Consider the following 24,377-nt stretch of genomic DNA (forward strand, 5'->3'; position numbering starts at 1 on the left):
TTATTTTTTAAGTATGTGTACCTACCTACTTAACATTATAAGAGTATTGTAATTTGTGTTCTGTAGTTTTAAGAACTGTAAAGATTATTATGATATTTGTGCCAATATTTATAGAATTTATGAATTTATCTACTAATACACAAATTTATACCAAATTTATTTGTAAGTTCCTTTAACATAATTTCAAAGATTGTGAATCTCAAGGTGCTCTATTTTTATATGGATATCATGTACCTAGTGATTAAATACATTGTCATTTACTAAATTTTTTTTAAACTTTCATATATATTTAAAACTTGGAGACATACTGCTGCTTAAGACTACCTCTAGATTAAATTTCACATACTGTCACTAAAAATATTGAGGCTCTGGAACTTTAAAAAGTTGGGTTTTTCAAATAGAATATGTAGAAGATCCGACAAAATTTACATCATTCTCATGTAGCAAAGTCAGTATTGTTAATTTTGGCAGACTCAAGTCAATATAGTGCACAGGGTTGAAGAGAAAAGTAGTAAAACATTTTAAAAAATCTTGAAAACCATTGATATATCCAATAGGGAAATGTGGCATCAAAGAACGTAATTTTGAAAACGTAATAAAATACAGGGTGTTCTATTTAAAATAAGAAAGATTGCTATATCCACATCCAGTAAAACCTGAAGGCTAGACAGGTGCATGATTTTTAAATCAGTATGTCAAGTTGCCTATTATAATGCAGCAAATTTTGTATGGGTACAAAAAGCGGCCCGTTATCCACGATAATACCAAAGAATACCTTACTCTTAGATAATACCTAAGTATAAAGTTACCACCAGATTGCTGATGCCAAATGAATGAAAAAGACAATTATAGGTAATAAACACAGCTACAGCTATTACTGGGAGCAAAGAGTAATGGGTACTCTTTGCCGAGAGACTTGATGTATTGTGGGCTGCCTATCATCAAGATTATACATGTACCTACAAGTCCTTTTTCCAAAATATCTTATCTATAAAAGTTATGGACTAGAAACCAATTTTGAAAGAAAATTCAAAGGGTTGTAACTTTTGAACTGGTAGCCCAATCTTGGAACTGTTTGAAATTATGGATTCTACAGGGTACAATCTATAAGGTAATTTTTTTTCCCGGTCGATCTGAGACAATTTTTTTTTCGGGCCTCAAAAAAAGGCAGTGTATAACCTTCCTTTTTTACCAAAAATTGATTACACCAAAATTTCTCGGGAAAACACTTTCTCTTATTAATTTTGGTGCGTAGAATCCAAAACAATTCGTACTTTTACGATTAGACACTCTCAATCAAAAGTTATGGACTGGAAACCAACTTCGAAAAAAAATTCAAAGGGCTGTAACTTTTGATCTAGTGGCCCAATCTTGGAACTGTTTGAAATTATGGATTGTACAGGGCACAATCTATAAGAAAATTTTTTTTCTCGGTCGATCTGAGACAATTTTTTTTTCGGGGCTCACTAAAAGGCAGTCTATAACCTTCCTTTTTGCCAAAAATCGACTACACCAAAATTACTCGGGAAAACACTTTTCCTTATTAATTTTGGTGTGTAGAATCCAAAACAATTCGTACTTTTTCGATTAGACTACTCAAACAAAAGTTATGGACTAGAAACCAATTTCGAAAAAAAATTCAAAGGGCTGTAACTTTTGAACTAGTAGCCCGATCTTGGAACTGTTTGAAATTATGGATTCTACAGGGCACAATCTATAAGACCTTTTTTTTCCCGGTCGATCTGAGGCAATTTTTTTTTCGGGCCCCAAAAAAAGGCAGTGTATAACCTTCCTTTTTTACAAAAAATCGACTACACCAAAATTTCTCGGAAAAACACTTTTTCTTATTAATTGTGGTGAGTAGAATCCAAAACAATTCGTACTTTTTCGATTAGACTTCTCAATCAAAATGTATGGACTAGAAACCAATTTCGAAAGAAAATTCAAAGGGCTGTAACTTTTGAACTAGTAGCCCAATCTTGAAACTGTTTGAAATTGTGCGACTCGGCAGCAACTCATTTTCGATCGCCCGTTATCTTTAAATGATATCATGCTGGCGAGTGGTGGGTCCCAAACCTAAAAAATGTTGCCCCAGTTTCGAATTGACTTGTGCTTTTACTGCAAAGCTCCGGTCATCCTAAATATCAATTAATTCGTTGGACATTTTCCCCAGAATATCCAATTGTCACTTATCATTTAATTGAATACGGTCACCTATGGAGTGTCCTCGTCCTATATATTACTTAGCTATCGCCGTTGAAATGTGGCAAAACTGTAAGATTTGGTATCATGAAGTCCGTTCTGTACTCGAAATGGGAAGATAATTTATAAAGTTATACAAACGGACTCAAAACCGTTCCCATATAATTTAATTAAGTGTAAAAAGGAAGACACATAAGACCTGTTTCGACTTGACGTCATCTTCAGGTGTTCTCTGCAAGATGGAGGCAAAAGGAAACGGGAATCTTATACTTTTGAACACCCTGTGTTCAAATTGAGGCCATACTCAATTTGCGGCCAATTATTTCTAATCCTTCCTGTTTTTAACAGCTCTTATTAATACAGCAGAAAATTTTAGTAAGTAATCCAAACTGAGTATAGCAATCGGTGGACGGTGTACTGTGTACAAGATCAACGAATTGATTCTAAAATGAATACATTCGGTATTGTCGTTGAAACAATATCTGACACTACCTTGCAGATGGCACCTTTATATTCCACCTAGTACCTACGCCGAATTTTGGAAGTGTCCGAAGGTATCACGCGTCCAAACCTGACTTGCCTTATTCCCTTTTAAGGGATATTGACCTAGCTAGGTTTTTTTATGGACAGAAAGGTAAATGTTGTGGTCTTTATGCTTTAGACACTATTTCTAAAGGGGCAGAATTTTTTTTTGAGGGTTTAGTGCTGAATAACAATGTGTTTTAGCACAGATATACCTATGTAACGTATATCTGTGGTCTTAACATAATAATATGATGATTCCGATTCTCAATTCTCAACCCCTTGCTTGTAAAATTCCATTAACGAAAAGACAACATTTATTTCAATAATAACTATTATATACAAAGCCTTTTTAACATGCAAAGAAGTATTATCATACCTATATCAACATAAAAGCTTTGTGAATCTCAAGTCTATCGAAATTGACGAACAAAATCCATTTTAGATAATACAAACTGAGAGACAACTAAATCTCTAAACACAGTGAAACGAAATTTCTCCCACCTTCGCCGATAGATTTGAGACATAACTGTATAATAAATTTAACCGTAAAACATTAGAGAAAAAACAAAGAGCAAATTACAAAAAGTGTGAACTTAACTACTAAATATCTTTTTTTTCAATTAAGTAATATATTAGAATAAATAATAGTAGGTATCATAGAGGGCGAAATCCTCACAAAAAATAGGTAGTATTCAACTTTTTCTTTATATAATACAAATTATACATAAGGTACTTAATCACACGAGTTAAAAATATTTACAGATTGCGAAATCTTGCTTTCAGATTATTATTTTGTATACACCTGAGAGTGTTCAACAGGCCACGAAAAATTGTATACATGAAAGTGTTAATAATTTAGATCACATTATTAAACTTAAGTTATAATATTCTAATATTGCGTTTCATATATTTTTCATAACAATCTGATGTTTAACATAAACTATAACGATAAATTAAAACTCAGTCTCTATAACAAAGAATTGGAATGAATGGCAACTTAGTCATAATCTAAATAAAATATTTGTGTCAAATATCTTTTAGAATGTACATTCTTAAGTATAATGAATCGTATACCATGCGGTTGACATGAGTTAAAAACCCAAGTAAAATTATTAATATTGTCCATTTTACAGTGAACCCATTTTTGGCAATAAGACTAGCACGATTTGAGATCCTCACTGACCAAAATATATTTCTTCGTGACTTTGCAGTAGTCTGTACCTAAATCTAAATCACTGATCAAAGAAGCACTTTACGCACGACAGTTTATAAAAGTTAATTCTTTATCAGCGGCGTCTTCAAGAAGTTATTCATCATCCCTCGCTGGCGGTGGGTTCTCAGCTAAGACAGACGAGATCGTCATTGTGGAGGATCGAAGGTTTCTGAATCTGGGCTACCATATCCGCTCGAACCGTCGTCGCGATGATTGTTACTAGGCGGTCGCTGTGGGACGCCCAACGCAGAGTTCTTTTCGCTGTAACAAGGTGGTGACGTCAGAAGCGAAGGATGACGAATACCAGTTAGATTGTCTCCTGCTGGCTGAAAGAAATCAACCAATTCGTCTAGTAGTGGATATTTTATAGGTAGGAGACAGTTTGTTGGCTTTTATGAAAGATGAGATGCTTGAAAGTGAATGAATTGCCTTTAAAACTAGCCCTCAATTAACTATAAGGTTAGAGCACTTGTTTTTAACATCATTACATTAATGAGGTACCAAGTACCAATATAGTGAGAAATAAAATATGACTTCTTTTAGTAACGATGGAGGGTTCGAGTTAGAACCTATTGTGAAATGTCATGTAGGTATAGTGATAGGTCACAGACGTTTAATTGTAACATATCCGCGTAAAAGGTAAATCAAACAATGAGAGCGAGCACAAAAAATATATATGGTACTGAATAATGTGCTACGAATAAATAGGAAATATAGTAAACGATTGATATGGATTGTTGCAAATGTTAGTGAAGAATGTCGGTAAGCCACTACCTACTGCTACTAAGTACCTACTTATTAAACGACTTGAACTTGAACCCGAAAACTGCGAAAGTATCAAATTATTATTACGCAAAAATAGCCCAAAATAAGCATAGCTTTGAGGTGTAGACGGACTTTCAGTTTGACAACATTCAAACGTAGACCAACAATTTGCTAAAAAAGGACAAACAATGCGTGTGCGTGCGTGATACGGTAAAACAGTAGCATAAAATGAGCACAAAATTACCTTAAAATTGGAAACAGTGCAATGTCGGTACTTCAACTTTATCAAATACTTAATAATAAAATACTCCAAAAGCAATTTTTAAGCTAGCAGGGCGAATCTACACAACCGTGAAATGTATGAATTTAATATCTAGTTTGAGTACAAAATGTCATAATAGTGTTAACCGAACTTTTATGGAGCAATTCATTCAGACAGTTTGGTCAAAACTGGTGCTCTTACCCTACATTCCCTCGTAACGATGCTTCTTTGTCAAAATTTAATGTAAATGAATTAATTTATGGATGTCATTTACGGGAAAAATGGGGCGAAAGTGTAATCCATTAAATTTTTTTAACGTCCTATTCTCTAAAAAGAATCGTTAAAAATAACACAGTGTAAACGATAAATGTGAATCATTAAATGCTTGCAGCAAATGGACTCGAGTAGTTTTCAAGCAAAGTGCTTGTTTGAAAGCTAAAAGCTATGGAATGAAGCTCTTTACGGTGATAGCTGCTTGTAAAAGATCATATATTAAGTATTACGCGTTATTAGAAACTACAAATTACTGTATACTTTTTCTTAAGATTATTGAAAGGAGAGTCGATTTCAAAATAAACCCACTTGGAAAACTGAATTGTAATTAAATCAAAATTATAATTATTGATTGTATTCATTTCCGTTTCGAGCATATTTCAGAAAATATGCAATCTCAACGTATAATAAAATTAAAAAGCCTATCAATACAACGGAGTGTATTGGCAAGTACCTACCTACGCCATTATTGTAAAATAAAGTAGAAACACTTATGTCTAATCACGATTGTTCTACAAGTAAAGAATCACTTCCTTTTAATGCCTTATAAAAACCGATTTGAATAATGTATTGTGCATTGTCATAAACTAGTTCTATTTATGTTAAGTGCGCCATTATAACATACTTTTATGAGTTTCACAATTTAATTCTATTGATGTGCACAATAGATGCTATATTTAATTTTGTTAAAATTCGTTAGCTACGAGCGCTGCTTGGCGAGTGGGTGGCTTCGAATAGTTTCATGTCAGCAATGTTATAACTGAAGTATTGTCTAATTTCTTCACACTCCCAATATTTACGGATGAAGTACTTAGTGGGATCAGTGTGATTTGATCGATAGAATAATGCCATGTAAAGAACTTCCATTTGAATTTTAATAGCACTGCCGTTATATTTTTTCTGTAGGAGAGAGTCTGCCTTGTTGGGGAAACGGCAAAATAGTAATTTTGTAGAAATGTACTAGCATCTACTCAGATATCGTTTTTCTTGATAATATAGAGGGCTCTACTGGGGAAACCGCCCGAAATTTTATCATTTTACATGTAATTTTGAGCAGAATCACTTGTAGAGGATTAATTTGGCCGACATTTTTTCCACCCAAAATGAATAATGCGCCCTCGAAAATTATGTCAATTTTCCCAGGTTACGCCTTTGCATAAATGACGGCGTCAATAAAATATTATTCATCCAAAGACAATTTGACTCTATATATCCAATATATCATTCTGAGCTTCTGGGGGTTCCTTGTTTAGTCTAACAGATGTTAATTTATCCTTATTACACGGTAAGTCTGTGGTTATTAGGAATTACACCCTCAAGATCCTTAAAAGTATTGCATTGCGCCAATTGCTTTCAAAAATCTCAATTTTTCCCATGAGATTTTGTATTTACTACATTCTCTTCTTGGTGCCTTTATGCTAAACGCAGCGTACACTCCACAAAACTTAACTGAAAATGTTAATCAGATAAGGATTAGCCGAATATTGGACGCTAGGTTTTAATTTTTTAGCTCTCCTCGTATCCAACCCTTAGCTTTATTATTTTATTAATACTTTTAATATTTTATTATTCAATTAACGCTACATATGACTGTGAAATAAATGCAATCGTCCATCGTTGTTAAGAAAACAAATTTGTTTCTCTTATACATTGCCTTAGAATTCGCGTGTTTTACTGTTAGACAATAAATTCATTATTATTAATATTTTTAGAATCAAGAGCGCTGTCCTTAACTTTTGCCAAGTGTTCCCAGGCTCTCCTCAAGATTTTCTCAAGCTCCTTCTAAAGTTCCATGTTTTCCTCAAGTTCCTTCCAAATCTTCCAATTATCTTTACGTTGCCCTCAAGGTTCTAACAATTTCCTCTTAAGCTCCTCTCATTTTTTTCCAATGTTCTCAATTTTTTCTTATATTACTTTCAAAACTAGTGTCTTTAAATGGGCTTCGAACGTCTCTTAAATTCTCAAATTCACTTCTTGGTCCCTTCTCAAGTTGCTCTCGGATTATGAAATTTACTGCCTCACCCTTTCGGGAATGTAATTCCCTTTGCGTTCAAATTTCTATCAATTTCCTCTAAATTTTCATTCAAGTCTTTTTAAAGTGTCTGTAAGTACCTTTTTAAGTTTTGTCCAAGTTCCTTTCGACTGTTTCCTACAACTTTCCCTTAAGTTCCCCTCGAGTTCTCTTAATTCCCCCTTAACATTCCCTTATTTTCCACATTAGTCGCTTGCAAGTTGGTCCAAAGTTCGTCTCAAGTTCTCTTCAGCTTCCCCCAAATTTCTTTCAGGGTTCAATCAACTTTCTTTAAAAATCATTATTACTCCCAACCACCCAAGCTCCACTTCAAATTTTCAACGAGTTCAATTTCCAATTAAGTTCCCCGCAACTTCTCCACGGGTTCGTTAACAAGTTGTTCTAAACTTCCAAAATTTTCCTCAAACCGCTCTCAGATGTCTAAATTCAAAAGAATGTAGGTAATGGAAGCTCGTGACATGGAACACTGAACACCTTCTATAGTTTCACTGTTTCAAGACTTTTTACGAGTCTAATTTGCTTATTCTGATCTCAAAGGGTCGAATAAAAGATGATGTTAATAGATTACACCGAGATCTAATTAGTTTGGACTATTAATTTCAAAAGCAATTAATATCTAATTTGGCACAATTTCAAGGAACAACCAACTCAAAGTTCAAAGTACGTTATTTCTCGCAATTCGCATCCAAAGTGTTAGATATATTTATGTAAGTATTGTAGGCTTTTGTAAGGCATTAAATAAAAAGAAAAAACAAATGTTAAACTGTACAATTATTAGATTATTACCTGTAAATTACTGACTTGCCTTCGTATATGCGCCAGACTGCTTGGATTGTATGCCATATTTGCAAAAACTAATCTTTCTTCGTAGTCGTATTCGCAAAGAATTTTATTGTCGCACAGGTAGAATCGGTCACCGACACAAAACCTGTTGAGAGAAACATGTTTGCTTTGTCACCATAATTAGAACGAGTTGGTCATTAACACATCCATACTAACTACACATTTCATAATAAATTGCATTACACCTGATTTACAGCCTGCTGAAATGTAGACTGCTCGTAATGGTTTTCTACTTTTATATTACTTAGTTTAAGCGTTAGAAAAAGAAATTTCCCATTTCAAAGTTTTTGCTTTACTACTTTAATTACAGTTAAGAAGGCATCGAGTTCTAAATGTATAAGGAAAAACGACTTAAACTTGTCAACGTTCGGGTATCATTAAAGTGGTATTATAATTCTCTGGCAGTAATTCAACGTAAGAGCATTATGTACTGTGGAATGGCTATTAACAATACCTGTGGTTACACTGTTGGCATGCGAAACATTCGAGATGATACACATTGCTTTTTGCACGCATTACCATCTCAAATGCAGGAATCACTTTATTGCAAGCTGCACAATAACCCGTCGTTCCGAATAACCTAGAACAAATTAAGACAAACATTACAAGACCATAACTAAATGAATTCTTTCGATTGGCAGAGACATGAATGGCAAGTTTCGCGTTTCCGCCATTTACGCTTTTTTTAGACAATTTGACGACTATACATATGGAGTTAACTTTGTGCTATTATTTCTCTTTTCACAAGTACGTAGCCAGTTCGTTTTACACTTTTCCAGTAAGCCAATTTGATTTGATGCAGAATTTAATTGCAGTTTTTTGTTTACTTTACTGTGCTTAATGGGGGGTTTAAACATACGAGACACATACATCCCCAAAAATCTCAAAACTATCCTACATAGGTTGACTTCGCAGTCATTTCCTTAAAAAAATTAAGGCAGCGAAATTTGACGGCCGTTTAGCACACCTTCAAGGTATAGGCCGAGGTATAGGCATATTCATTGCAAAAAAAATCCAAGACTCTTAAGACAATAATTCCCCTAAAAGTAGTTCAAAAGTGATAGACGTACGAACGGACGGACAAAATGCAAAAAATAAACCTACATGCAATTTCACCATACATAATCACTTTAGGAAAGAGGGGCACATGCGCAGCTTGGACGATCCCCACGACAGAATGTCCATAGCTTTTGGAAAACCGCATACAAAAAATGTTTTACTATTTTGTTCTAAGATACATCGAGTACATAGCAAAGGTTTCTTACCAGGGAAAGAATTTAACAAAAGATTCTTCGATTTTGTGTTAAGTTTCTAGGTATGCGACGTGTTAGAGTCGGAATTTCACAAACATTTTGCCAGAGTTAGAATAGGCATATACAAAAACTTAGAAAAAACAGTTAGTTCTATTCTTTCATGATAATTGTTGAGAAAAAGACGATGAAATGCACAATTACCTTCTGGAAAATAGTTCCTAAACAAAACGTTTTTTAGAAATGCTTGTTTTTGTTTTTTTTCTGTTGCATCTCCATGCAATACTTACCACCTATTCTGTTTGTTACTCCCAAGGCTGGATGTCTCAAATACAATCCGCACCTCCTAATAAATTTCTGAAAAACGAACAAAACATGTTCGAATATGTCCAACCGAAGGGTATACAAATTTAACCCAATTTCAACCCCTTAAATAATGTGTCGATTTATTTTCTCCATTACTATCGTTCACGGTATTATTACTTGTCGGACCCCAGTAACACCTAAAGATATCATATAGGGGACACCACCTTCTAGAGGAGCTGCCCGTGCAGATATTTGAGCGCATTCCTTGCCTACATTTTCGGTGTCCATATTTTTATTCGTAAGTAGCATCGAAAATCTGAAAGCGTAAAGTGGAACGCATGAGATTCTTCCGAATATATTGGTCTCTGGCCATTGAATTCATAATATGGGAATTCCGAAGTGATAGCCTGTGCTGCAAGGGGACATTATACATGTACGTGTATACCGCCATTTTGACTTCACTCGTATACTTTCTTTAGTTTTCTGCTGTAATTTCCATCGACAATCGCTGCTTCATCTACCAGTAGCCCCTCTAATTTAAGAGGTAGGTTAATTTTATGTCATTGAGGCGGGATTGATTTCTTATTCGACGTGCAAGTTTTGTGTGAGAGAACCAGCCATATTTTCGTTACGTCTAGTTTTCACCTCAGAACACCGTTACCTGCGAGTGCCGACGCCCTTCGTTTATTTAAACATCTGCCGGCAGCGAGCGGCCATTTTGCTGCCAAAAGATTATCAGAAATAGGGCATCGAGTCACAACACCGAGGATCGACAATCATCTGCGACAATTTCCGTAAACCTTTAGGGTCTTAATTGACAACTAGTTTGCTCCTTCATCAGGGTTATATGCGTTCATATTTAAGTAATTTGTGAACTTCCGTATCTGGTCAGTATCCTTGTAGTTGAGCTATGATCGAGTTTGAAACGAGAATGTTGTTGGAGCCCAGTACTTCTTTCTGAAGGGGTGTACTAAGTATCGTACTCGATATAGAAGCAAATTACGAGTAGAACGTGACCCTTCAGGCATTAGTTTGTTGACTATGCCGAGCCCTGTGGTTTGGTAGGTTCTTTGATTGTTATAGGTAGGTGTTACGCACTGGATGCGAGATTTGAGCTCGTTTATTCAAGGTAAGCGTTCCTATATTTTTACTTGTACTTGGAATTATCCATACGAATTTTTAACCGAAATAACTTTGTAAGGTACCTGTATAGAATCGTTGTGAGGTTTAGTAAACAGCTTAATCGATCATTCTTAAATCAAGATTTATTCATTTAAATTTAAATTTGTAAGGAAGCCATACTTATTGGTAGAGATAATTTTACTTGGAATTAATTGGAATAAACCAGTATTTCTTTCGATAATTTGAATTGTTACTTTCCTTGCATTTTCCTAGTTTTTAAAATAAAAACTTTTTATACAGGGAGAGTTAAGTTTAATAGACTGGAGACGCTCAACGAATGGTAAGTTATAAGGAAGACCGGAAGACTATATACGCTAAACGAATCAACCGCTCTGGAAGATTTTAAGCCTTTAAATTTTACAACCCTGAACTGGTAGGCCGTTTATGCGGTGGGTTTGGGACAAAGCAGCACCAGGCTAATCCTACTGTTATAAATTTCCATTGCGAATTTTGTTGTGTGATACATATTTGGTAAATCTTAGACTCCCTTGGTTTAGACATCAGCAGAAATCTTCTTGGAAACGTGACTATAGTAATCCTCCCAGAAATAATAATAAATTTTCTTAAAGACCGCCTTCGAATCCGTCTTAGAAAATCTGGGAATCTGCTTGAAAGTGTTCTTAAAAAGCTGTTGTTTATTTATTTATTTATAGATACAAAATTTTTCAGAAATCTTCGAAATCATTCACACTAGGTAAGATTTCAAATTGACTGATTTTACTAAAAATCTGCTCGAGTAGCTGTTTAGGAATTTTAGGCTCTTTTTACAAATCTGGGTTGACATTCTAAAAAATTCTAATTAGAAATATTATGAATCTTGGGAATTTAAAAATCCTTTGAAGTCAAAAAGTCTATTCCTTTTAGAAGTATTCTTATATGCTATCATGTAAAAGGTCTTCTTGGGAATCTTCTTACGCATATTCTTTGCTATATTAGAAGTTTCTATCAACAATCATTCCATATTCCATATAGCACAGATTTATAAATATATAATACGCGCAGAGTCATTTTGAGTGATTTGCACAATGGTCTACAGTGCTCACGAGGCTCACTATTAATAGCAAATACGGCGAATAATCCATTTTTGGATGATCAGAATTCTGATGCTAGCGGGAGAATTTCCATTTCTATCCGTAAGTTCAACACATACCGATACCAGTAATTTCATAGATTTTAAGCATCTCCAGCAGGAGTTCTCGATTAATAGTATCGAAGGCCTTCGGTTTATCAAAATAAATGCCCATTGTATATAATTCGGGAATATCACTGATGATGGATATAAAAAGGGCCGAAACAGTCGATTCCCCCTTAATAAATGCATAGCATACGTAAGTGATTTGTAAGGAAGTTAATTGCGGAAAACGATCAAAATGAATTAGATCAGGCCACCAAATTCACCAAGAATTGAAATGGAGTGGTGGTGGTTCTCGTTTTCGGGATCTGTGACAGATTTCAGTAAAACTTTAAATAATAGCACAAAGTTGTTACTCCTCAGTCCTCTGCAATAAACATCAGTAACAGGTAGTATAAGAATAATAGGGCTTCTACTTCTAAATGTAACTAAATTTCAGTGCTGGCTATCATAAATTAATCAAGCGAGCAAAAAATTAAGGGGCCTTCGAGAAGGTTTCATATACATTTAAATTATTTTCGTTAAAGCGTGATGCGAATAGAATTTTATACCAACTCAATTTGATGTTAATGTAATTTTTATAGCACGCCGTAGCTATAAATTTTATAACAAGGGAAGATTGGCACTATACAACAAGAATCGTGTTAATAAAATATTGAATAAGCCCGCTTGTTAGATAATGATCAAAGGTAAGCACTTACCTAAGATAGTCTCTTTTGCAAAGAATAAGATTAGCCTTTGTATATAACGTCGAACCAACTTCTCCGAGTCTACAATCACAACATCCACATTTAAGGCAGTCTTCGTGCCAGAATAGGTCCAAGGCTTTGAGGAGGAAACGTTCGGTGATACGTTTTCCACAACCCGCGCACTCTCGGGGACCGGAACTGTTGTTGTTTGCGGCGGTGGACACCGCCACCGGTGTCGGACCTGCCACTGCCACCGCCGTCCTGCTACTTGTTTGGTCTCCTCCAGATTCTGAAACAATAGAAACTGGCTAATACAACTTCTTGCGTAATTCCAAACAACTATCCGCGTACAGATGCTGTTTGATACTATTACACTGACCGATTGAATTCCACTTCTAGAACATCTTAAAGCACGAGAACCGCTTTAATTGGCTCACATTTTATTGGCATTACCGACCATTAATTACATGAAACAGGCAATTTGCATATTGTATATGACAAGCTTTGTACAACGCAGTTGTGTGGTTGAGCGAACGAGGACAGAAAAATTGAACGAACAAAAATCTTACAATCAAGGTTCAATAAAAAAATTAAATAATTAATCTACAAGGCATAATTAAAGATAATTGGAAACTAATAGCATTAGCATAAATTACGATTCCAATCACACTTCAGAATATACCACCTGACAACTCGATTAATAAATTTCAATTAATTTATTTGTCATTTTGACGTTGCATAATTGTGAAAAAAACTGAGAGATCTAAATTAGTTTAGAATTAATTGCATGTGAGTATTATACTCTCAGAAAAAAGGTCGTTAGTTATAGATTTTCTAATGAAAATTATTGTAAATTGCACCTTTCGACAATGGCAAAAGATAAAACGATAAAATAATAAACGATATTTGGACACCAACTTCTGAATAAGAACAATACAAAATATCCCGATTTTTAAAAGGTAAGTAATGGAGACATTAATTGAAAATATACCGATTTTTGGTTTTCTATACTACTCAACGTAGGCGCTTATAAGAAGCCCGTTTAAAGAAGTCGAATCCAATTTGTGAATGCTGTTAATTGAACCCAACAAGCATTCCAAACTTTAATTTTGGTTTGATGTTCGCATTATTCCGAAATAAGAGCATAAACACCTTCGATATTTCTGATTTTACTTACGCTACTTTTGTCGTTTCCGTCGTTACCTTCCGTTAGTTGTACAGAAATTTACTTCTTTGTTAACGTCACGTTCATGCTTTATATACCGTTTTGTACGGACAATCCGTGGTCGAGTCAAAACTTTGCTTTTGTTTAGTTCACGTAAATTGAATTATTGATTCTTATTAAGTATTAACTGCGGTTTTAGTATACGATTTACCTAGTACCAGACGTTAGACATTGCTATACCGCATTATTTTGTATCGGGCTATTCATTATCCCTCTTGTTTGTTTGTTGGTGTTATGATCTGTTACAGATAACACAGACACCGCCCTTAAAAGCTCAAAAAGCCGTTAAAACCACAGTTCAAAGATACTTTTTATTTTCGTCGGCTCTTTTATATAACGTTTGATTACATACTGGTTTTCGATACAATCGAATTACAATTACTACATTTTTTTGATATTCTATTAACGATTATAGCTCCGTTGTTTTATGGTAAGTATCCGGTTTACTATTGCTATAGTTCCGTTGTTCGTTTTGGTTAGTGTACGAGAACCCCGTCATACCCTCCGACCCACCTCTACTTTGCTTGAGCTTCGTGTGCTTATCTCGTGGTAATTTTGTCACGTTTACTCAATGTAATAAAAAAAACACACGTCGAAGCGATTCGGTATTAGGGAGGTGTGAAAAGCCCTTGTGAAATATACCCGAGGACCACAAAAAGACTTAAAGTCTATATATCAATCAATGAGGATATTGGGAAGGGAATCAAGTCCTTTATTTCTTGTCTCCTAAGAACCCTAAGGGGTAGGCCGAAGACTAATCTGTGGATTATACGCACCCGATTTACTACAGATATAATATTCGCATTTTGTCTTAATTTTTTAATGGGTGGGGTTTCAGCTAAGGCTGCTCTACCAACCCAACCCACTATACATTTACAAATATCCATGCCCGAACCCGGATTGGAACCAGGGACCCTTAGCACCACAGTTCAGCTTTAACTGAACTGCGCCACAGGGTCACCTTTTCTGTGAAACTCCTTATATTAGGGAAATATTTAGAAATCGACAAAAACTGGTTTCCTCCTATAATCGGGTGCGTATAATCCAACAAATTTTGGACTGACGGACGGTTTTTCGCTAATTTTAATTACTTCTTTAACTTGAGAACCGGGTTCAAAACGTGAATGACTTCGACCTGAGCTCTATGACGGCCCAAACGAATTTTTCTCTTATTACTCGCAATCTATACCGCATCGTATTTCTCATGAACTTCAGCGCATCAAAATTGATTGATCTGTTCAGAAATTATTATTCGTTTGCCTTTAAATACTATTTCACAGATAATGAGATTAAGGCAGTTATACAAAGAAGAACAACAGTGCATCTTTTTACGTCTATCATTTTTTCGTTACTTCGATCTAGTGACATTTCCATAAAACATTGGTACGAGGGGACGTAAGGATTGCAATTCCATTAAGCATTACACTACGATCAGAAACCAATTGCAATTACATGCCGAGTTCAGCAAACCACAGCGAATCCATATAGATAGATCATTTCGTGGGTGGCGAGGATGGCAAGTAAGGTGCACAAAAGGAACAGCTAAATTAGACTGACAATCGTGTTTTATTGCATATTAAGACAGTCAATGCAAACATGTAAAACGTATTGAACTGGCTCGTTTCCAAAACTGTCACATGAAGTAAATGTAGTCAAAGAAGTTGAAACCTAAATTGATGTAATGAGATGGAAATTGGATCACAAGGAACAATAAATTACAATATAAAGCCTACTTTAATTAAAGCGATAATTAAAAAAGATAGTATCTCCAAAGAGTAACGTAACGCTTGCCAAGATCGCTCCCATACACGTAATTCTCTGCACTGTTTAATTATAAGCGAATAAGCTGATATTAAGGGCGATATTAGCAGGAATTCGTATCGGGCTGCGACTAATTGTTGCATTAAACTGCAGCCTTGTTTTGTTTTAAGTGCCGTATTACAGTTAATGCCGATTTACGGACTAGACGACTTACGAGATTGCGAATTTATGACTGTACAGATGTCGGACGAATTTCAAATCTGAGCAAACTGCCACATTTCCTCATATTATATTAGGGGCACAATAAGATCTAGTAGGTACCTATAACTCGGTTGGTATTTGACTTTAGACGGTCAAATATCCAATATCGGCTCTAGTAGGGGTGGTCACTCGTAAGCACTCCACCTGTCGGGCCAATATCGCTGCATCTGACACTGGCATGTGCTCGTTCAAGATATTATTTCATTATACGCGCCGCAGATATTGCATATCTTATTGCTTGTTCGTGTGTAAAACTGCAATTTCAGATTATTCAGTATGTCAACACAGCGGGGCGAACCGTGGCACTTCATGAAGAGCCCTATGACTTACACGATCTACTAATATTAACATATGTACTAAGGTGAAAGACCTTTTCTTTTCCGGGTTATATTAATTCTATATGTACACTAAAGCAACGTGACATTGTTTTGTATGTTGTAAATGCAAATTTTCTACTTACAAGTATTGCAACCCCCGTCGTATTAACGACATCGACAATGATATATGCTTAAACGTAGCATTGCGTTTCTAACATTAATATTCCAAAAGCCGCAAGGAACTGTTTAAGAAAATACTCCATAAATGACTAATGTATTCGACAGTGACCCACGTATTTGTTAAAAGTCGCGAAACAACCTTTACTCAACGGGTTGCCTTTTACATAATATATTTTTTGCACAAAATGTCGATTATCTTTCAGATACTTTAATATGCCAGAAATCGAAATTATACCCTTGTTATATTAACGTAACACTTGGGTACTTTTTACCATTTTTTTGGGTATATTACATCTTGTTACAACAATAGCTGCAGTTTTGGGTCACCACATTTATTTCAAATGAGCATTTTTGGAAATGGCAGCTGGCGAAGTTCGTGGATCACACTGTAAGTATTTTATAATTGCCATGAATCATTTGCTTATTAGAGTCAAAAAGGAAAAAAAGAACGCCTCATTTAGGCGCAATCTCTGCATAACGACTTCAAGCGAGAGGCTAAAAAATAGACGGCCAAACGTATCAATTACGTATGACCGCGAATGTTTCTGATGTAGTGAACGTGGGCCAAGTGCCTCACCGAAATCGAACATATTATGTCACATCAGGAAGCGGAACCTTTGTTTACAGTTTGCATAAAATACTGATAGGGCGCAGCGTACTTCAAGCTTTTGTTTATGTACCGTTATCTGAATCATGTTTGTTTGCTACACGGTGCAGGTGACTATGCCATTATTTGCGATTTAACGATTCCGCGAAGGAAATACCTAATACAGCCAGATTCTTCGCTATTGCTTTCTTTCTCGTGGCTCGCTACCGGACAGTGCGTAAGCTATACGAGAAGGGGGGTCCTCGAATAAACTTTTCTTTTATTTCTGTTTTTCTTGGCCGATGAGAGTTTAACATGAATACCTGTTACTGGGATTCTCATGTACTATATTCATTTTAATTTATGGTAACCGACGCTGGAGTAGAATTTAGTGAATTTGGGGCTTTGGGCACTTTTAAAAAAACGTTAAACGTTTGACAGAGATCGCAAAGGGAAAATACGTGAGTCCCGTGTTAAGAAAAAGATCCTACATAAGCCTCATTTAAATTGCTCAAGTTGGAAATCTAGCACCTGAGACCTGAGAATAGAGTAAAATTTAATTTACGCAACATTTTCGTGCGGTTATTCAATAGTTCAATAGGTTTCTTCATTTGTAATTAGTTTGTAAGGTTTGTTATTCAATAGCGGAAGAGCAAATAAACGATCTGAGTATTGACTTTTATGGCCAGCTCTCCGTCCAACGACACACGACCAAAGAACTCCCTTTGAAAGGGGTCGTTCCACTTTTCTTCTACATTCTTGCGTATTTTGAATGTTTCTGATTTTTTAGTTGTCAGTAGTAAGAGGCCAGTACTCCCCACCACTCTCCACTCTGACGTCACGGTCACGTGCTTACGTCACGCCTCGTGATTGGTGATAAATTTGAATTTGTTGCGGTAAATTTGATTTTTTTAATTTCCGGATGGGATGTCGGCCATTTTGTCCCGGTAGATTTGAATTTGTGCACGTGGTTTGTACGAAATTTGAAATTGTGCCAGAAATTTGAATTTTTGAATTTCCGGATGTTTGGCCATTTTTATTCCCGGATGACGGACATTTTGTTGCGCGGGGAAAATACCCAAATCATAGAAGAAACTCAGAAAGGGGAGTAAAAACCCATATAATAGACTAATTCAAAATAGCGCATATAAGCAGCACAATTATTTCTCCGACAAGGAAAAAATTTACGGCTCATCAAGGTCTGGGACACTAAATATGTATCTTCACACCTACCATTTTTGCAAAGGTTCCACAAATAAAAAAGATTTGCTACCAATCTACGTACCTACTTTAAATTTGTGGCCAGTGGCGTACTGCATGTTCAAGGGAGCCATTTTAAAATGGCAACTTCTAGTTTTCGGTATATAAAGATACAAGCGTACACTTTTTGGGTATAGCAGCATAAAAGGTGTGCACTTTGTACTAAAAATAGTGGTTGCTGATAAAAAAATATATGCCCATGGAAAGTTTTCTGATTTTGGAAATCAAAGCATCTTTTTAAAAAAGTTGTTTTGATGTATTATTATTATGTGTATCTTTTTTTTATTACGCACTGATTCCGTCTCCTGAAACATATGCACCAACTCCATGACACACTATGCCAGATATTCTTATGGGGAGACGTTTCATTGAATGCTCGAGCAGGTCGGGTTTCAGATCCATACAAAACGATTTAGTTCTTTCAGCTAACGAGTTTTTATGTTTATGTAGGTAATAGGCTTCAACCAGTAATAGTAAAAAGTAACAAAAAGTAATGATTTTGGGAGGGAAGTCGACGCCATTTTGAAACTTTAAGTTCACAAGAATGTTGATATAAATGTTGTATCTCCTTTCCTTTAAGGAACCTTGGTATAACTGAAGGTTTTTTGAAGAGATACCCAACACTCAAAACGTGAAACGATTTAAATTCATTTATTTAAAACAATTAATTCATGGCCAGGCCCTTCAAATTTGATTTTATGGGTATTTCTGTAAAGGGATTCTATAGCCTTAGGAAGGGGGAGAGGTAGCATAATATAATTTTAAAGTGGTGGTGGCTGGTGAACGGGAGCGAATGCGAAAAACCTTCTGTTAAACTTCCCCCTAACTATCGAAATGAAAGTGTATTTGTTGATTTTTGCAATTAAAGCCCTTTATGCAATGCTAATTAGATAATTCGGCGCATTTCTAAATTTTTCCCTCTAAATGACTCATGTTATTTAGTTTAAGTTGAAGGAGAGTGCGGCAAAACAGCGAATAGTTGCTTTACAGTATGGAATAAATTGTATTATTTTCAGGTATGTGTCCAATTATTACTTTAATATGAGTACAACAATTATTCGGTTAGTGTAATTGAATATTAAAGCAGGGCCCTAAGTGAGATAACAAGATAATAAGAAAACCGTTCCTTAAATAATTAATAAGAGAAAATGTAGCAAGTAACGCATAACTCGCTTGTTAAAAGTTTTGAAACTAGAAACAAGGGCCACGATTTGCCTTGTTTTATTATGTAAAGCCATAATCTCTTAGTTTCAGTTATATTAACGATATCAAAATAAGTGGGCAATTAATCCTTGTTAAAATACGTCGCGCACTAATCCGGAAATAAAGTAGAGAGGTATTGAATAATCAGATTTGTAAATTTCGCTTGATGATAAAATATAGGAGGGCCTATTTAATTAGGGACGTAAATCCAAGCCTGCATTAGACGTATAACAGGAACCTTCATAAAATAATTAGCGATGTAAAGTAAAATTTTGGTGTAGTACTGGTGATGAAGCGTTACGTAAAGTTCCCACTTGAGCCATTTGTCAAGAGCCATTAGTGGCACTTTGCAAGCTCGGCTGGTGACACTGTAACAAGCGGATAACTGAAATAAAGAGCTCACCTTTTCTCGTAGGAATTATCTTTTCCTTTAGCCGTCCATTCATCCCAATTTCTTTTACGTCGGATATTGTTTGATTTAATATTGTACTTTCTCCTACCATATATGTATTCTATTATACTTTGACGGTATAAAAACCAATTAGGCAACATTTTAGCAACACTTTTACTTTGATCGGTAGCGAAGTGAATTTTAAACAGTAGCCATATAGTTTGACTTAATTTTAATAACATCTGAGTCCCTCGACCTATAAAAGGAACGCGTCAGATTTTATCAAATGCTTCTAACACCTACATTGTAGAAGCAACTTTCTGTCCAACCTACAACAAACATTGCTTTTTTTTACTTCAACACCCTAGTTGAACTTTTTCAAGACTTTAATTTGGTATTTCCTATTAGGATGCTAAAATAATAATGAATTACGTTGAACTGTTGATTTGATATAGGTAGGAGTTTCGTTAATAATATGGTGAATGACATTTAAATAGATAACTACTGAGTTGTGTAAATTACATGGGGGTGTCGTTTCTCTAGGTCTTTAGTCGTTAATTCTGCCCTGTTAAGCATAAAAGTCGTATCTACATTTTTTTCGTTTTTGAGCTGTAGGTATAGTAATATAGACGGCATCATTTGCTATTATTTTATTACGCCCAAAAGTCGTTTCTGCCAATAGTTCGTAAGTTATGCGAGGTATAATATTTGTCGTAACTACAAAAATGCTAGCTTTGTTAGGCTAAAATGTCGTATATACTAATTTGATTTAAAAATGTCGTATCTACACGAAGTGTTGCAGATACGACATTTTATTATCAAATGAGAGAGTTCTGATATGAGGCTAAAACGTCGTATCGAACATTTTTACTCTATAATGTCGTATGTACATAAATTTCTGTAGATACGACTTTTTGTTTTAAAATTATGTGAAACAATTAATTCTCTTTTAAAAAATTCGTATGTATAAGACATTTCTTTCTAAAAGAACGCATATTATAACCTCACAATTGTCATGAGTCATCTGCATTTCTAACTTAAAAACATAGGTAACTGGTGCGCGTTTAGTGGTGTTTTGTTTAGACTTTAGACATTTACTTGTTTACGAGTTTTGTTAAATCAGTGTTTGTGTTTAGAGAGCGGTAAGTGATTATAATAGTTATTAGGTAGATAGGTAATTGTGTTTTATTTTCATTGCATTAATAAAGTTAAATACTACTAACTTGATACCTGTTTATTACTACAGATTTTGAAAAATGGCTCAGAGATCAACACGAGGTTACAAACTTTGTATGCTTGCAATGAAAAATAAAAAACAAATCGAAAAAATTGTCGACATGAAGTTAGAAGCGAGACGAAAGAAGAAAAGTGCCCTTTTTGACACGGACTCTGATTCAGAATACCATCCAGACCCCGAATCAGATAGTTCTGAATATGATTTAGATTGCAAGTCGCCCGTCTCACCTGCAGCAACTGAAAAAGGTAGTTGTAATGAAAGTACAGATAAAGCAGTATTTAAGAAAAACAAAATTAATATTTTAAGCGATATTAAAATTTGTAGTGGCAAATTAGATCAGGGCAATAATACTACAATTGCGCAAATTATGCATAAACCAGAAGATGCCAAACAAATGGTTGTTTGCATTTTAGAAAAAATAATATCTAATGTCGTAGAAACAAAATCCTGTGGGAGCAATACTTCATCCCCTGAGGACGACTGTGAAATTGAAATTACACATGAAAGTGTCTCAGAAATCTCAGATGACATAATTTGCGATGTTACTAATATATCTCAACCTCTCGCTTTAAGTAACGTGTATATGGAAACTACCCAAGAAACAAATTCAACACAACAGTTTATCTCAGGAATTCTTACAGATATTATCAATGAATCTGTGAACACATCATGTTTAAATCGTTTAACAAAAAAAGGAACTGTTAGAAAAAGAAAGAGCTATGATTTAAGTGTGACTGAAAGAAAACGATTAAAGGTAGAAAAAAAGAAACAAGTGTATAATCTAAAACTTCCTTGCAAATTAGAATGCCAAAAAAGTGTATACAAAAAATTGACCACCCTAGACGACAGGACATTAATAGACTATTTTGGGAAATGAATAAAAATGAGCGAACAAATTTTATTTTAAACACTACGGCTCAAACTGGCATAAAAAGAAAAACTACAGATGCTGCAACTGTTTCAAGACGTTCCAAAGGCTTTATTTACTACTTAAAAGACGAGCAGGGTGCAATACATACTGTCTGCAAAACATTTTTTCTAGCCACACTTGGTTATGAACCTAAAAACGATCGTTTTATTCGTGATGTACTCAACACTCCGACATCAAGTCTTGTAGCAAAACCCGACTTAAGGGGCAAACATAGTAAAACAACTAAAATTGATAGGCACATTATCATAAAACATATTGAATCGTTTAATCCTAGAATAGCACATTACCGTCGAGAACATGCACCTAACAGGAAATATCTACCTAGCGACATAAACATTACTATGATGTATAAAGATTTCCTAGCAAAGCACCCAGCCATTGACATATCATATTGTTTATATAGAAATGTTATCAGCAGCATGAACATTTCGTTTGTCAAGTTAGGCCATGAAGAGTGCTGGACATGCGAGTTATATGATGTGCACAAAACCAAGACGGGGCACACCAAGGAGGAGCCACAAGAAAATTGCGACGAATGCAAGAAATTTACATTGCACCAGAAAAAATACAGAGAGGCACGGAGAATATATCAAGAGGATGAGAAGAAGACCAATGACAGTCATTTAATAGTTTCCGCTGATCTTCAAAAGGTAAATGTAATATTTCATTAGACAAACTTTACAATTAACATCACTTTATTTCACTTATTAGGTCATAATGCTTCCACGCTTAGAGATGTTTAAGGAGGTCATTTTTACGCCACGGATTGTAGCTTTCAACGAAAGCTTTGTTCCCATAGGAAAGAAACAACAGCTAGGGCCTACAGCTGTAATTTGGCATGAGGCTATTTCTGGAAGATCTGCTAAAGACATAATTAGTACATTTTATGCATTTTTATTATCAGTTAGAGATGTAAAACACATTACTTTGTGGTTAGACAATTGCAGCAGCCAAAACAAAAATTGGTCCCTATTTTGCTTTTTTGTATTTATGGTTAATTTGTCAGAAGTAGAATTACAAACCCTACAAGTAAAATATTTCGAAGCGGGTCACACCTTTATGGCTGCTGACTCTTTCCACCATCAAGTAGAAAAGTCCCTCAAACATATGGGTAAGGTATACGATTTTAAGGATTTTTCCGAGGCAGTTCGCAAAGCTTCCCACAAAGTAAAAGTAATAGAAATGGAAATAGAAAATTTTTATGACTGGGAAGACGCAACATCTCAATATAAGTTAGGTAAAATTAAACCGCGGCCTTACGTGCATGATATGGTGCAGGTAAATTTTGAAAGGGGCAAAAAAACTCTCATATACAAAACGGAATTTGAATCTCCTGGAATAGAAATAAATTTCATTAATGCACGATGCATGAAAGTGGAAATTTCAAAGCCAAAACCTAAATGTAACCCAAAAGGAATAACAAAAGATCGAAAATGCCTTATTGTTTCAAAATTAGTGCCTATCATGCCTGAAAGCCGTCGGAACTTTTGGGAAAATCTTCCAACTGCCACGGACGAACAAAGTCATGACAGTGACGAAAATTAAATTTTTCGATTAACTAGGCAGTAGGCACACTTACATGTATGTTATCTGTGTAGGTATGCAATGTTATAATTAAAGAGTATGTAGATACGACATTTGGTGTTGTTCTTTTAAACCTTTATCATCCAAATTCTACTTATAAAAGTCGTATCTAGCAAAAGTCACTTTTGGTAGTAACTTCACACATTACCCATAGATTAAGATAACTAACATTTGGAGATATATGTAGACAATTTTAATTAAAAAGTTTACATCTAAGTGCTTTAGTCTCCATGGCATCGCAACTTTCACTAAATATTAAATATCTCGAAACTCTCATTTTGTCACATACGACTTTTATGCTTAACAGGGCAGAATTGTTTAATTCATTCAATTCTAGTTCTTGTATAGTTATAGTTGTATTTATCACCGATAACATTGCCTTTTATGCCACAGTGAGACGACCCCCAGATGAAATGAAGAGTCTTCTCGGTCTGCTGGAACTGCTGAAAACGAGTTTGTATAGTAAGATGGGCAGATGGTGTAAATCTCCTATATAGAGCGAATAGCTCTAAGGAAATCGGTACATATTACGAGGTTCTGGTTAGAATTGAAAGCAGGATCGAAGTGGTGAAGGGTTGCAGAAAGGGCATACAGTTCAGCCGTGAGGACGCTGCGGCTTGTCGAAAGCTGATACAATCGAGCTGTTGCTGTAGTGCTGAACGCTGTACCGAGACGCTCTAAGAGGTTTTGGACCCATCAGTATAATAAATTAGAGCATCCTGCAGTTTGCTCAGAATCAGCTGGAAACGGCTATGTTTGTCGCTGGA

At 35.2% G+C, this 24,377-nt stretch overlaps 2 protein-coding genes across 9 annotated transcripts in view; one reads left to right on the top strand and one right to left on the bottom strand.

Annotated features, from left to right (window-relative positions):
* Positions 1–3,947: 3,947 nt before the first annotated feature.
* LOC116168086 (LIM domain only protein 3) overlaps positions 3,948–24,377 on the bottom strand; it is a 188,210-nt gene continuing 167,780 nt past the window's right edge. For 3 of the 8 annotated variants that reach the window (XM_031483743.1, XM_031483742.1, XM_031483744.1), the window contains exons 4-7: positions 12,687–12,963; positions 8,570–8,695; positions 8,059–8,200; positions 3,948–4,266 (exon numbers count right to left, since the gene is read on the bottom strand). In XM_031483743.1, the coding sequence (XP_031339603.1) occupies positions 4,087–4,266; positions 8,059–8,200; positions 8,570–8,695; positions 12,687–12,963 (725 nt within the window). In that variant the 3' untranslated portion in view covers positions 3,948–4,086. The remainder of the gene's footprint in view (positions 4,267–8,058; positions 8,201–8,569; positions 8,696–12,686; positions 12,964–24,377) is intronic. The other 5 variants (XM_031483745.1, XM_031483746.1, XM_031483747.1 and 2 more) reach the window with 5 other exon arrangements.
* On the top strand, positions 22,018–23,712 carry LOC116168085. The gene is made up of 2 exons (XM_031483741.1): positions 22,018–22,676; positions 22,738–23,712. Exons 1-2 carry the CDS (start codon positions 22,368–22,370, stop codon positions 23,569–23,571), a joined length of 1,143 nt encoding a protein of 380 aa, XP_031339601.1. The 5' UTR covers positions 22,018–22,367; the 3' UTR covers positions 23,572–23,712.

Source organism: Photinus pyralis, unplaced genomic scaffold (assembly GCF_008802855.1).
Source record: "Photinus pyralis isolate 1611_PpyrPB1 unplaced genomic scaffold, Ppyr1.3 Ppyr1.4_LG4, whole genome shotgun sequence".
In the NCBI taxonomy this organism is placed as follows: Eukaryota; Metazoa; Arthropoda; class Insecta; order Coleoptera; family Lampyridae; genus Photinus; species Photinus pyralis.

What these genes read in the sequence shown, in the direction of transcription:
- LOC116168085 (XM_031483741.1), top strand. Translation starts at nt 22,368, where the DNA reads ATGATGTATAAAGATTTCCTAGCAAAGCACCCAGCCATTGACATATCA. An exon ending in TTTCCGCTGATCTTCAAAAG is followed by an intron (nt 22,677 to 22,737) that starts GTAAATGTAATA and finishes TTCACTTATTAG; the next exon opens with GTCATAATGCTTCCACGCTT.